This window comes from Harmonia axyridis, chromosome 5 (assembly GCF_914767665.1).
Source record: "Harmonia axyridis chromosome 5, icHarAxyr1.1, whole genome shotgun sequence".
Lineage (NCBI taxonomy): Eukaryota > Metazoa > Arthropoda > Insecta > Coleoptera > Coccinellidae > Harmonia > Harmonia axyridis.
Window position 1 is genome coordinate 4,313,539 of NC_059505.1, and position 16,486 is coordinate 4,330,024.

Here is a 16,486-nt window from a genome sequence, read left to right on the forward strand (position 1 = left end):
ATTGACTTGAATTAATTTTATTTTTTACTAGAATTTTTCATGATTGCGTCAAACGTGAAAATGGACTGAATATTCTAGAAGCACCAACAAAATGTTAGCCCGTTGAAAATAGCGCGCAAAAATTGAATTTATGCCTTTAATCTCTCAGAAGCATTTCAAAACCAGCGCTTTGTTCTGAATCTGCCGTAAAATATCATTAATTTCGCTATAAAATGGCGGTGTTCAATCTACTGGATAAAAGAGTCGCTTAAATCTCAAACGACTCTCATTAAATTGAAATAATCGTGATTTTGCAATAATTTCGTTCTGGTACATTTGAAAATTTTGTTTCAAAATTTGGAATATTGACATCAGCAACCTTAAACTGCTTTCAGTATGTTTTATGTTCATTGTTATTGCGTTTTTATTGCTTATTCACTTTCAAAGTAATGGCATTCTTCGTAAGAGAAAAATCGTGGAAACGACAAAAATTCTTAGTAACAATGATTTGAATCGGCATTATTCTTTTTCAAAGAGTTTATTGATATTATTTTGATTTTCGTCAAGGGACATGTAAAGCACTAATATACTATCGCAATTAATGATTTCTTATACTTGTCGATCCCAAAGAAAAACTACATCTTCAGAAATAAATATACTCTTCGTTCGATTCTGTAACCTACCTCCGCCACTGTTTTCTCAGAACTTATACACTTCTGCGTTGATGTGGTCGGAATTTCAAACACTGTCAGAATCGACCAAAATACTTCGACGTACAAAATTCCATGGTACATTGATCAGACAATGATTTTACTTACGAATGAACGTTTTATTCTTATGTTATAAATTGATGAACATTTCGATGCCTTATTTTTGAGCGCTCGTTCTCTGAACAGATCTCCCATTTAGTAACAAAGGCTGTATTTGTCTGTACAGTCTTTCAGATTCGATCTAAATGAAGATTTGCATTTGGATGTAAAACAGCAATTTCAGAATTCTTGCAAAATTTCAAATTGATAGATTACGCAAGTTGATATAAAATAATAATGTCAAGCTTCATTTATGCAAACTTTCGTGTTGATTGCGAATCATAAAAAAAATCGGTGAAATATTGAAGTAAATAATGGAAAAAGCCCCTGCTTCACGTCAGCCCATTCCTTATTATTTCAATCAGTGAGAATTAATTGAGCGTTTTTGAATCGGAGTAGTTGAATTAAGGAAATGAAAAGAATTGCAAAATAACACGAGATAATAACGATGAGTCACAGAGCGTGATACACAAATAAATTTTTATACGTAAAACTTTCCAGTATGTAGAATTCAAATAGTTATTCAGCAAAAAAGTTCAGAAGGCATTGATATTCTTTCACTAGTTTAAAATTCAAAAACAGGCCACTTTTCTGAATGTAACAGGTCAATTAAAAAGTTCCCGGTCTACCATAGTAAAACAAATTTTTTTTTTTTTTTTGGCAAAATTCGATTTAAATATTATTTCCTCGCTTTGATTTCGGTTCATCGTGTGCAGTCCACTCAGCTGACTGTCGATTGGACTCCGGAGTGAAATTATGGAGCCAAGTTTCATCCATTGTCACATATCGACCCAAAAATTCAGGTTTATTGCACTATCAACACACGAAATTCTTTTTTTTTTCATCTTTTTTCAAATAACATAAGTAGCTACACTCACAACGCAATATCTCACAAAGTAATGATCGGACTGCTGTCAAATTTTGCAACGTATCGTTTGAAGGTTGGTACTAACTAAAAATCAAATGGATTTAATACTAGCACCGCCATCTGTGCATCAGACCGAGGACTTTTCAATTGGCCTAATATGGCTGAATCAAGAATTAGAGGAGAGGTCTTTTCCTCACAAGCTTTTAAATTAAATTGATGCTCATGCCTTCAATACTGTAGCGGATGAGGATGAAATCCGAAACTATTGATATCCTTATTTTAAAGTATAGAATTTTTTTCGAGATACTTATTGTCGATTTAACCCTACGAGAAAGAAGAATAGAAACAGATTTCCGTAACACTGTCCCGTACATAATAGTACATGTTTTCATGTAACGGAAGATCGATAGAATCGTCTTTAAAAAGTAGGTATATTGCTCAATTTACGCTTCATCTTACAGGTCTTCTTCGTGGGTAAGAAGTCTTGAGATGATATCAAGTCGACTGTCTAATGGTCTGACGTTAATTAAACAATTAATCGACGTACGTGGCTTGACTCGGTAAGGATCTATTTCTGTGAGTTAATCGAAGAATACGGTTATTCACCTGTTTGTACCTCCAAAACAAACAAATACGTCGCAATTTTTTCAAGTTTTTGCACATTCTTCACACTTCAACCAATATTTTTAATTTGAATATTTCGCTACTTCTTCCAAATTATATGACTTTCGGAAATGGCCTGCTTCACTCCCAGACTTGAACCCCGCAGACTTATGAAAGTATCAAACATTCTTTATTCGAAATAACTGCGGTCTTATCGATTTGTTTTCGAATTTCTAGAAAAGTTCTCTTGAGAAGTGTTCCACCATTATCTATTAAAGTATAGTGTCAACAAGCCGACCATTTTTGAAAGTTCGAAGCTCTTCCATTGATACTGATGGCTATCTTCTTTCAAGGATATCGTCGAAAGTACCACTTATGGGATTTCCTATTGATACTACTTATCAATATGTAAACAACCTACATAATGCCACAAAAATATTTATCTTCGAAATTGATTTGAAGGTATATCGCATAGAATTCATTCAAATAATTGTATGACATGGTTTTTATACTGTAACAAGCCAATTGAAAAGTCTCCGGTCTACCATAGTAAGACACATTTTTTTTGGCAAAATTCGATTTTATTATTCAACATAGTTGCCTTCGAGGGCGATACAGCGATTTTAGTGATCTTCCAACTTTTCGATACCATTTTTGTCGTAAGATTTGTCTTTCGCTTCAAAATAGGCCTCAGTTTTGGCGATTACTTCTTCATTGGCGCTAAATTTCTTTCCAGCGAGCATTCTTTTGAGGTCTGAGAACAGGAAAAAGTCGCTTGAGGCCAGATCTGGCGAATACGGTGGATTCAGAAGCAATTCGAAGCCCTATTCATGCAATTTTGCCATTATTTTCATTGATTTGTGACACGGCGCATTGTCTTGATGAAACAGCACTTTTTTTCTCAAATGGGGTCGTTTTTTAACGATTTCATCCTTTAAACGATCTAATAACGCTATATAATAATCACTGTTGATGGTCTGGCTCTTTTGGAGGTAATCAATGAATATTATACCTTTCTCATCCCAGAATACTGATGCCATAACCTTGCCAGCTGACTGTTGTGCTTTTCCTCGCTTTGGATTCGGTTCATCGTGTGCAGTCCACTCAGCTGACTGTCGATTGTACTCCGGAGTGAAATTACGGAGCCATGTTTCATCCATTGTCACATATCGACGCAAAAATTCAGGTTTATTGCACTTAGCTTCAAATACCGCCATCTGTGCATCAGACCGGGTCTTTTCAATTGGCCCAATAGGCATAAAGCGAAATAGAATTTAAAAATTGTCTTTATATATCACTCTTTGCGCCACGCTCTCTGATTATTATTATTATGACAGAGATGTATCAGATCCTAAGAAATGAATTATTTTCATTAAACGTGAAAAAATTGAGACGAAGAAATAAAATGAAATATAAAACGTTCTTTCATAGCACACAAAAATAGAAAAATTATTCGAATTGTGGGAATTATCTCAAAGTCTGAATAAACATCAAGATATTAAATTGCCAAAATTGATAAAAGGGCACCCAATAATAATACGTATTGATAAAAGATAACCGTTTTCAACATTGTCTTCTAGTTGATTGGATATGTTGTCAATCCAATTAGTTCTTGAACATTAATTTTATCTGCAAGCAAATACAACTATCAATTAACAATGATACCGGTCGTTAAAGCTGAATTGCAAGAGTACACAATACCTTCTGGAAATACTATGCTAAATAACTATTTTTATGAAGAGAAAGTTTATAGCTTTGGTGACAAGTTCATAAATTACCAATTTGTTGATGAAGATATTGATGAATTTGTAAAATGAATTCCCAGTATCGAAATTATACTATTGTTAATTTATTCGATCGTCGTTACTGAATATAATGAACCAAAACCACGATACCATGACAAACATTTATTAGAGATTACATCATTTAACGACAAGAATACTGACTTGACATCGGAAGTTTTTGAATGCCATATTGACAAAATGAAATTTTCTTTCATTCAATATTTCGCGCATTCAAATTTAGATTATGAATAATATTTATGATAAGTGAACAACAGCCCTTACATCGCAAAATGACTCGGTCTTTGCAATCTACTACGCCTTTTGTGACGATGATTGAGCTAATGCTTATTATTAAACCAAGGTCGAATGAATCCAAATTTCACAGTCAATCATTTCATACAGCTTCCCGAATATTTTTTTTCGGCGGAAGTAATCGGAATTTAGTTATATTAAATTCGTAATTGCCGATGTATCCAAACCAGACCGGAAATGCCTGTAGATACAAACATAAAAGCCTGACCATTCTGTAATACAAAATGATCATCATATCCTCGTGTTTGAGGTTAAAATATAGGTTCATGCATATTTGAGGATTCGAAAATGACGATTCGGTCGATGCCTTTGAATTTCTATTTACATATTATAATTTCGGCGACAATTGCAAACATATTACTGATTTTGAGCACTTATTGCTTTACAGGGTGGTCCTGTATCTGTTGTTGCCATGATGGTAAGAATTCACAACTAATATCGTGGATACACCAATTTCATCATTTGTACTGCTTTCTTAACTTCTTAACTCCCTGGAATTCACATGGGTGCAATCATTTCTGTAGTTAGATTCAGCTCATCACATTTACAGTTTAAACAAGAAAAATCATGGTCATTGAATGCTTATCGATTTTTCGGGATTTATTTTAAAGCACGTGCAGCTGCATTTTGGAGCCTACAAAATTGGTTTGCCATCAGGCCAGCTTTATGCTACTAGTCAGCTGCAGTTTCAGGCTCCTACCTTCTGCCTTTGTGCTAATGACGCATTCGAACCTTTTCTACCTGATGCTGGTGCTTTTAGGGATTCGAAAATATACGGGGTGCTTTGCCAGCAACTAGAAAAACACATATATAGTCGTGTAGATTAGGATAATCTGGCAGAAACCTTCATTTTAAAACTCGAAAAATACATTCAACATTTTCTATCTCGCTTATGCTTGCAAAATGAGTTTTGGAATTCCGAAAAAGTGAAAATATATTCCTGAAGCCCTTATTACACTAGTCCTTTTTCGTCTTTATCTTCACGCATATTTTCATGTTTATTTCAGGACTCGATAAAATGCTGCAAATATGAGTTTTTGTTTCGAGGGATTGATTTTTACTCGCATAGAATCAACTTTTTATCGTTAATTTGACCACTAGTTCTTTGAAAACTCGAAAGGTTTAATGGCCGCCAAGATTACCTGATTTAACATCATCAAACTTTTTCTTAATAGTGACCCTAGAAACAATATTCTGTTCCTAAGCTTGATATTTTTCGATAAGTTAGACAATATGCTACTAGTCAGCTGCAGTTTCAGGATTCTACCTTCTGCCTTTGTGCTAATGGCGTATTCGAACCTTTTCTACCTGATGCTGGTGCTTTTAGGGATTCGAAAATATACGGGGTGCTTTGCCAGCAACTAGAAAAACACAGATATAATCGTGAAGATCAGCATCATCTGAACAGAAACCTTTTAAAACTCGAAAAATACATTCAACACTCTGTACCACGCTTAAACTTCCAAATGATTTTTGGAAAGTCTATTTCAGGACTCAATGAAATGCTGCAAACTTCAGTTTTTGTTTCGAGGGATTGATTCTTACTCGCATAGAATCGACTCTTTGTTGTTAATTTGACTACTAATTCTTTAAAACTTCGAAAGGTCTAATGGCCGCCAAGATTACCTGATTTAACATCATCAGACTTTTTCTTAATAGTGACCCTGAAAACAATATTCTGTTCCTTGGATACGATTAGCTTGATACTTCTTGATAAGTTAGTCAATTTGTTATTATTTTAGTAAGATTTATCCCGAGAATCAGCTTGCTTGTACCATGTCCAGGTTCGTAAATAGATGAGATTCGAGAATAACGCAAGAAAGCCTCAGTAGTTATCTGTGATCTACTCTAAAAGCTATCTAATTGGCGTAAATGTTTCTGCTTTCTCCGATTAACCAGTACATTCATTACCATCGATTGTAAGAAACCCAGACACATCATAATTAATTTGAAACTGTCTGTACAATGATGAATCAGTTGTGACTAGACTAATGAAAATATAAAAATACCGTAAAGTATATTACCAATTACAGATATTCGTAAAGTTATTATGACAATGATGGTGCAATTTTGAAAATAAAAATTGCTCTTCGAAAATCTATTAGTTCGCATGTCGGGTAACAGATGGCTTTGGACGAATTTTGCCTGAGGGATTTCGGTCTTTCGCCCAGTTGGTCTACAACATTCAGTTATTGTAGTTGTGCCTCTCTGAACCCAAGTTTTATTTGGAGCACCTGGACATTTCGAGAAGATTAGTAAGAAAAAAACCTAGTGTAAAATCAACGCGTGAATACAAACAGATGATGCAAATATAAAAAGCGGAATTTTTATTGTGAAATAAATTCCAATGAGAATTTGTGAAAATTGATTTGATTTTTCATTTCCAACAATGATAATATAAAAACTCATTCTGCGGAAGCTGCATATTTTTAAGTTATTTTCTGAATGAGTATCAAATGAAAGGTTAAACATGCAGTGAAACTAATTTGCTCAATTGATCTTTGGCGAGTTCTGAATTATATAATTCCGTCTTTGCGTGCTATAAAGTTCAACTTTCTACACTAGTACGTAAAAATAGAATGTCGATTTTTTTTGTTCTAATCGGTTGTTTATTTCTATTGTGGATGTATGTTTTATAGAAGCTTATAGAAGTGTATGAACGTCAGTGCTTCACCCTTTTTTTTCCCGATGTTCTGCTTGAATTTTCTTGGTTCTTATTACGTCATTCACACGAAATTTTGCACAAAGCTTGAAATTACTATTTTATATACACGCATATTTGTTTTCCAATATTCTCCTTCATTATTTTATGCTTCTTACAATGTGATCAACTTGAAATTCTTATTTTATATATGAATACCCAAAATCTCAACTCCTTTGTGGTTACAAAAGTAGAGATTTCTATGGTTCTGATTACGCGATGAAATTTCAGAGTAATAAACATAGATAGAGGGAGCATATGTCATTTTCAGTAAACAAATTTTATCCCCAACATGAACTATCAAATTTGACATGAAGCGCGCGGAAATGAAAACATATCAGTCATACGATATTTCACTCAATTCGCTAGTTTCTCCACAAAGAAAGTACTTCTTATGTACCATAGTGAATCAACGTTTCATATTAACTCAAAGTATATTGAAATAAATACTTAAATATATCAGAAATTCAGGAAACAAACTTCAAGCGCGCCAAACGACGTGAAACAACCGATGACACTAGAAGAGCAAAAGTTGCCAAACCTTAGATTTCATCAGGTAGATACGGAAACTAATGAATATTCTGCTTATTATAAATTCGACAATTGGGAAAAATATCGGATTCCAAATATTTAAATTAGCATATTTAATTGAGAATCACTCAAATATATTTCATTCAATATAATATACATTTATATTGATATAGTAAAATTGTGGATTTGAAAATATATCCCAATCCGACAACGTAATCTAACCATGTTGGGGACATGTAAACATTGCGTATACTCCCTCTATCTATGTTTATAACTCTATGGATGAAATTTTGCAGCAGGCTTCTTTCTAATTTTCATTCTACATCCAAATATAAATTTTCATCTCTATCGAATCCGAAACAAAACAAAAATTCGAATTATCTAGTTTTTAACTCTTTTTTTGACCAGCTGTTGGTGTATTATCGTGTTTACGGCTGGACGAACATTCTTGAATTTGACCAGGAACTCGTCGTCGTTGAGTTTGGAACATCCACGGTCCAAAATTTGAAAAATACAGACATTGTGGTGAAATGAAATAATTTTTTTTTTAATAAACTCGTGAGTTTTGAAATCGAATGTTGGTAGATTATTAAAAACATTCTGTTCATTAACAAATTAACATTTTCGCATATATGAATCAATTTACAGTTTTTCCGATTGGATGCACAGTATACTAAATTAATGAATAAAACCAATCCGCTGATATATATGTATATCGTTTACGCAAATTCTACATTAATTGTTTAACCAAATTATTGAGGTCACTGGATATCCCCTGAACCGAAAAAAATTATCATCGCATTTTCAAGGCCCATACTATTCGTATAATTCATATCGACATTTTTGAATTTTCCTCGTGACGCGTTTGGCGATAAAATTATCTTCGAACTACGTTTCGTTAAAATTTCGCCGCCTCAAACCGCCAAATCCGCTCCCGAATCTTCTCGTATCGTTCATTCCAGAAAGCTCAGACCCTTCCCCTTTTTTTTTGCCGGTCGGAGTCTGCGACCTTCAGCCCTACGTTCCTAGTAACCTTGAATTTTCCCCCCGTATCGATTTTCCAGAGGCATTCAGGCCCTTCACGATTCATAAATTTGTATTCTGCCAATGGAATCTCGGAGGGGTCTTGGTCAGACACTGAGACGCTTTCTTTTCCAGTGGAATTATAGATTTCCTAATTTTCTTCTCGAGTTGTGAAAGGTTTTTCAATAAACGGTTTCATTTTGATATTAAAAATAAAGGGTGTTTTCTTTTAGAGTTATAGAACTTTAAATGGCAATAAAAGGACGATGATTATTCGATTGACATGAATTTTATTTATCCGCAAGATAATCTTGCGGCATTACATTTTAAATATGATTTATGGCATATGACCGCCACGGCTGGCTCGGACGTAGTCCATTCTGGACGTCCAATATCGGCAATAACACGGCGAATGTTGTCTTCCAAATGGTCAAGGGTTTGTGGCTTATCCGCATAGACCAATGACTTTACATAGCCCCACAGAAAGTAGTCTAGCGGTGTTAAATCACAATATCTTGGAGGCCAATTCACAGGTCCAAAACGTGAAATAAGGCGGTCACCAAACGTGTCTTTCAATAAATCGATTGTGGCACGAGCTGTGTGACATGTCGCGCCGTCTTGTTGGAACCACAGCTCCTGGACATCATGGTTGTTCAATTCAGGAATGAAAAAGTTCTATACCGATCACCATCGACTGTAACGTTCTGGCCATCATCGTTTTTGAAGTAGTACGGACCAATGATTCCACCAGCCCATAAAGCGCACCAAACAGTCAGTTTTTCTGGATGTAACGGTGTTTCGACATACACTTGAGGATTAGCTTCACTCCAAATGCGGCAGTTTTGTTTGTTGACGTAGTCATTCAACCAGAAGTGCGCTTCATCGCTAAACAAAATAAAATGGACGTAGTGCGCGATACGTACTCCGCACAGAACCATTATTTTCGTAATAAAATTGCACTATTTGCAAGCGTTGTTCAGGCGTGAGTCTATTCATGATGAATTGCCAAACCAAACTAAGAATAAATCACTTGACAGCTGTTATATCGGTCGCCATCTTGAACACTAATGCCAACTTGAAGTTATATACCTCGAAAAAAAGCACCCTATAAAACGATTTCAGCCAAATGGCCGCTACGGCTATGGTTGCAGCACTATATCCTTCTCATGAGATTTTCCATGATCAACTCGCATATTTGTGGCTACATGTCTTTCTGATAAGATTCGAGTGGTGTTACTCTAAAATTTTACTTGTCATTCCTTACTGAAGTAGTGACTAACGCCAAACTAAATAATCATAAGTCAAAATCTTACTTTACCTTCCTCTTTCTTGTCATTTACATTCGTTGTATTGATTTTCAATCATTTTAAAAAAAACTTGTTAGTAATAACATGTGAAATACGGAAAGAAAATACGATATAGCTAAAAACAAAGATTTTAAATTGTTTCTTCCAAAATAGCAGTAAAATTAAATGCATGTGAACGAACTGATACATAATAGCTTCAATGTATAATTGTGAAGAGACCGTGAATTATACTTGAGGAACACCACTAACCATGAATGGGTACAGGTGCTAGTTCCATAAAGATGTGAAGATTATATCATATACCAACCTGCTCAATTAACTAGGGTTTCGATCATTGGGAACTTCAGATATAAATTGCATTTCTAAATTCCCTGAAATTAATTTTGAAGGCATCTGTAATATTCATGAAAAATTGTGGTGAAATTAATCGTATCACCCTGTATCATGAATACATGTTTTTTTTTCGGAATCTATGCGGTACTTGCGGCAAATTCGATATTCAAATGAGAAAAATTCGAGCGAGGCCATATCGGGGTAATTCAGTGGTTGTTCGAAAAAACAAGTTGCTCAGCAAATTCGTTAATTTGATATAATATCCATCATTTTCTTTCTAAAAATTTCCAAGAATTGTGTACAGTTCTTTGTTTGATATCCATCTCATAAATCCTCATTAGCCTACAGTTTTTTTTTTTCGAAACTTTCGGACATCTGCGAATAAGGAAGTCCCAGTTCATCATCTCTGTGGGTATCAAAGGTCTGTAACTGTATCGGAAACTGATACCAGTATAATACCACCTTCAACTCTTGGCGCTGTACACTCTACCAGTCGTCCAAGAACTACCTAGTCAATCTATGAACTTTCGAGTACACCGATATTAACCTTGTGAACTTGTAACCTTCTGATGTGTAGTGCCAATACGATAAATTCTTACTAAAATTGAGTTGATGGCATTCTTCATGGTTCTGTTATGGGAACCGATTCAATTCTTTTAGTTCATCATTTTCAATAAAGATGCCTTTGAAATCCTTGTGGAAGGATAAATTTTAATCCCTTTCACATTTTCAGTTTCGATATGTGGATAAACTCGAAAATTCTTATGAAATTTCGTCAAAATATCAGTAAAATTCATCTCCTCTAACCTCTCTAGGGTACTCTACAATAAGGATGATAAAAATTTCGCGAACGGTGAATTTATCATGAACCTTCGTTTAAATTACAGAAACTTTTGAACAACTTTTTATCGCATTAGGTCATTCAATGTAGTAGGGTCAACGGAAAGGTTGCGTTACTAATGATATCGAAATGTCAAACGTCTTTTTTTTAGTGTTTACAATACTAGATATCGTCGATATGCAAAATAACGTCCTTGGTGATTTTTAGCCATATTTACATATTGTTATGTTTCGATTTGAAATGAGTGTAGTGCTTTCACAAGACTACCATTAGGTTGAACTACTTCTTCGGGGTACTGGCTGCCCCTTTGTATAGTGCGCGGTCTTGTAGAAGAATTTCACATTCCGATTTACATGATCATTAGGAATCTAAATCATTTCAGATTTCAAGGTAAACTGAGAATTTTCGCTAATGACTTGCGTCTATAATGTCTCCATACAAAACTCTTGAAATCTTCCAGACGACCTTGGAGCATAGCTGGCTTCTTGATATAAGATTGTCACATAATATGTGACAGTTCTTGGAGATCATAGTATTTCTTTCTCCTATTGAATGTCCATATGTCACATGGATGACACTGATGACGGTTTCAATTTAATCGGTTATCATTTAGCTATAGCGATGAGAATTGATTTTTTTTGTGGATGTAATGGTCTCTCAACAGTTACATTAGGATTGTCACTGCCCCATATGCATTTTTTTTTTTTTTTGTATAACCTATGAAATTTTGTAATTACTGTTCTAGTATTGAAGATTTTACTTAGACTATCTACGGGTTTGTTTAAATGATGGGTGAATAATTTGCAACGACTTTAAATTATTCTGGTTTAATTTTATTCATTCACAATAAACCGAAATATGACTCACTTCCAGAAATTGCGAACGTATTTGCTTTCGTGAACTTATTTGAACTATGTGTTTACATTGGAGGAAAAACTAGTCCGGAAAATCGAGATTATAAAACTAGCTAGTAGTTTCAATTCCCTTTTCCGTTGAGAGATAAAGGAACTCGACAGAAACTCGATAAGTTGTTTCGTTCCAACTCATAATCAACAACAATTTAAGAAATTCGCTGTAGAATCAAACCTCGTAATTCTGCCCTTCAAAATCACTCGAGCTAAACACATACATACGACTTTTACAGTGGTTAGAGTTTGAATTTCTGTTGAAGATTTGTATGTCAAAACGCATGCCACGGAAACCTGATTTTTTTTAAATTGATTCTTTTTTTTTTAATTCATGAATCGGCTTATCGAATTTTTATTTTATCGATTTTTTATTAGTATCACCTGTATATCTAAGACTGACGAAATTTTCGAAATTAATTTTTACTTACTTGAACACCTCAGTCAAATTAATACTTTGTATATTCAATAGACAGAAAGGTTACAATACAATAATTTAATTTCCTATTATCCTGATCAGGATGGAAAAAATTTCAATTTAAAAACTAGGTTAATGTTAAAATTGAACCACAAAATACTTCTGATTCCTGATTCAATAATCAGTACGCTTATTGGCGAAAAACTTATGTAGTTTTGCAATTATCACAATTCTTTCTTTCAAATTGTCTGCATTTCTTGGTTCCATAACAATAACAATCAATGTATACGCTGTAACTAGCGTAATTCGATCTACTACCAACGTCTGTTGATGATGATGAAGTTTTAATATTACTTTGAAAAAATAAGTTCAGTTTCCGGTTAAAATGACAATTTCCAACAAAAACTTACTGCATGAACTACATAGATAATCATATGGAAGCGATTCTATATTGGAATGAAAAATTACATAATATATATTTTTTGCTTGTTGGAAATCAATGTTAATTGAATGAAATAATTCTTCCTGAAGGCTCTCCATCCTCTAAGATCACTAACTTTTTTTATGAAATTGTAAACAAAGTTTAGGGATATGCACGCCGGAAATTCTTTGAATTAGGACCATTTCGAAGCTTTCATGAATTTCTATGAACTACCTATATGAAATTTGTCATCAATCGTAACATTAAAAACAGTTTGTGGATATTTTGAATGTGATAATTGATTCCTAATTTATCAATTTTCTTTTCATCTGAACGGTTTGTCATCTCAAAGTTCAGCCTTGAGTATGTCACGTTTTTAGGTGATTCTTCCGCCAAATTACTCTATGAATCCTGTAAAATATTGGTATTTCAATTGTGATATCCTAGTTTCATATGCAATTGTTTTAGTTCACAATTCAATGGATTTGATGAAATAGAAGTGTGATCTGGTGAACAAATGTAAATCATACATTTGAAAATGCTATAGAAAATATCATGAAATATTTTTCATATGATTCATATACTTCATTTGAAACTATCCGTTCAGATAGAGCTTGAAAATGTGCCATCCGAATCACTTAGTGTAAAACCAACTGAGGCTGACTGAATGTTTGTTCCTCGTAATAAATATTGAACCTTCGATCTTGATATTGGTTAAAAGTAAAATAAATTTGCGGATGTATAAAGTTAATATGAAACCAATTTAAATAATGAGAAAAAATTCAACAAAATTCTTATGGATGTTTTTTATTTGGTTATCCTTGTATATGTCATATTGCTGTTATTCTTCAAAATTAATGCTAACTTTTTGTTTTGCAGGAGGTTTCTACAAAAGCAGTTAACCGTGGATCGTCCAAGCAATGGCTCCGTCCAGATCACAGTTGTTAGCTGCGAGTATATTGTTAATCCCAACAATAGCGTGTATTTACTGGTACAAAAAGAAGAGAAGTGGCGCACGAAGTGACCCTGGTGACCAGGAATCGGCAGCTAAAACTGACGTTTCCATTGACACTAATAGAAGTTTATCCATACCTCTGGATATTGAGCAAAACTCGTCGAGAAGAATCTCAGTAGAGCCATATCCCTCCGCACCCTGTGCTATAGCTGACACACCTTCAAAACTTTCGAGCGTAGAAGGAAGTCCAAGTAGGAACTTCAGCCGTTCCTATTCTGCCCCAATTCCAATTGTCCTGCCTAAAGAACTTCGTTCAACCAGAAACCTGAATATTTCTGACGAAGAGTTGGACCTTCATATTGAAAAACTCAAGTCTTCAGTGGTCAACACAGATCCCTTCGAACTTATTAATCAAGGAAAAATTACAAATTGCCAATCCCCCTCAAAACCAAGAAGTTCTTTTTCTTCTCCCAGCCAACAACTTTCAGTCAGTACTTCACCTGTTAAAGGGAAAGATTTGCTGAAGGAACTTTTGACACCTACAACAGTTGCTACCTGTGAAGAAGAATCAACTGTAGACAACCAGGAAGTTGTTCAAGGAATTTCAAACAGTGTAAGCTTTGATAAACCTGGAAACGCCGAAACGATAGTAGATTTAATTGAACAGGAATCTTCAAACGGCGACATCTTTGAAAAACCTGAAACAATAATTGTCCAAATAGTGGAAGAAATAGTTGAACAGGCACTTTCAAAATTAGAAAGCATTGAGGCAATTGATACGATAGTCGACAAAGAGGTCGAAGAAATCATTGCTAAAAAAGATACCCATCAAGGAACAGTTTCACCTGTTGCAATCCTCGAAATTAACCAATCTTTGAACATTGAAGAGTCTATAATACAAACTGATTCTAACACTGACAAAATGACTTCTACAAGTAATAATATAATTTCTGGTAATGCAGAAAAGGTTCAAGAAGTAACCACCAATTCTACCCAAGTGTCTCCTTCAGTCTGTACCGAAAAGGTTGACGAAATAAATCTTAACAATGCAGAAGCAAAAACTGTTGAGGATTGCATGACTGGAAATGACTTAGATGAAACTCTTACTGAAGAAAAACTTAACGCTGTGGGTAATATACCTAGTTTTGATGAGGACATGCCCAGTTCTGCTGAAGAAAGACCCAGTTCTGCTGAAGAAAGGCCCAGTTCTGCTGAAGAAAGGCCCAGTTCCGCTGAAGAAAGGCCCAGTTCCGCTGAAGAAAGGCCCAGTTCCGCTGAAGAAAGGCCCAGTTCCGCTGAAGAAGGACCTAGTTCCGCTGAAGAAGGACCTAGTTCAGGTGAAGAAAGACCCAGTTCCGCTGAAGACAGACCTACTTCAGCTGAAGAAAGACCCAGCTCTGCTGAGGAAAGACAGAACTCTGCTGAACCTGTACCTGGTCCCAGTACAGGTGCTATTCCCAAACAGAAGAAAAAAAGGAAATTCAGAAAACTCAATTGTGATTTGAATTATGTAGGAGCCAAACTTATGAATGAAAACCAGAAAAAATTCACTAACAAAGCACCTAAAAAGAATGAACAAACAAACAAACAAAGCAGAAATGATAGTGGATGTGAAAGAGAAGATACACATCCCCACAACAGCAGAAGACAATCTGCTAATCCAAGTCCTGATGCGATGCTTTTTGTTAGCTCTTCTCTAAGCAGTTTAAATGAAAGTGAGGTAAGTAATGTCTTTGTTCAACTGAATTGATAGAAGACAATTTTTTAACAAAAAAATTTATAAATGAGCCCTGTATATTATGTGTTATGTATTAAATATAGAAAAATATAAAAATATAGATATATTTTCAGAATTCCTATCAATATTGAAAACCGCAATATTTCAATATAATTTCTTTTCTCTTTTAAATTTTAGGTACTTCAATTTAAACTAATTGTGCTTTTATCTATTTTAAATTTTCATTTTTGCTAGTTCTCTTATCAGGATATGAAAAATGCTACTATTATTCTAGTTATCTTTCACGTTAATTATTTAAAATGGTAGTTTGTTTCTGGATAGTTAGTGAGTAACATGAAATCATTCATTCTTGAAAATGTAATAAAGATTTTTCAGCTATCTTAGGTCCATCCATTTAAATTTATTCAATACGGGAACCTTTTGCCAATTCAAATTGCCAATTTTTGTTATTCATTCAATTAATCAGTTCCCCTCTTGTTTCAGAATTCTCATGATAGCGGAAAAGGTTGCAGTGATGAAATCACCACCCCTCCACCACAACCAGAGCTGTCCACTAAGGCCGAAGCAGAATCTGGACCAGAACCTGAATCTGAAGCAGAAGCTGCAGCTGCAGGAAACGTTAAATCTTTCTATGAATTCTTACTAAACAAGGATCTAGTGGGCAAACTTATCGGAAAAAGAGGATGTTTCGTTAATTTGATTTATACAAAAACTAATGCTCATGTTATTGTAAAGGACCATCCTCAAGACAAGAAAAATAAAATTTGTATTGTGGATGGTACCGAAGTAGCAATAAAGAAAGCTCTGAAAATGATCAGACACAGGTTCCCGAAAGAAAAATTAGAGCAATTTTTACCGCACGATATTACTCGAACAGAACATTGCGTAAGTACTATGATTATGTTTGTTACACGTTATCTACCTAATTTTTTCCTCTGAACTTGCTCTTTTTCTCGAT

The 16,486-nt window shown here is 34.5% G+C and overlaps 1 protein-coding gene across 6 annotated transcripts in view; it reads left to right on the forward strand.

Annotated features, from left to right (window-relative positions):
- LOC123679953 (A-kinase anchor protein 1, mitochondrial-like) overlaps positions 1-16,486 on the forward strand; it is a 46,589-nt gene that overhangs the window by 25,674 nt on the left and 4,429 nt on the right. For 4 of the 6 annotated variants that reach the window (XM_045617545.1, XM_045617551.1, XM_045617549.1 and 1 more), the window contains exons 2-3: positions 13,715-15,510; positions 16,012-16,413. In XM_045617545.1, coding sequence (XP_045473501.1) covers positions 13,756-15,510; positions 16,012-16,413 — 2,157 coding nt within the window. In that variant the 5' untranslated portion in view covers positions 13,715-13,755. Of the gene's footprint in view, positions 1-4,743; positions 4,774-13,714; positions 15,511-16,011; positions 16,414-16,486 lie in introns of all 6 variants that reach the window. The other 2 variants (XM_045617547.1, XM_045617550.1) reach the window with 1 other exon arrangement.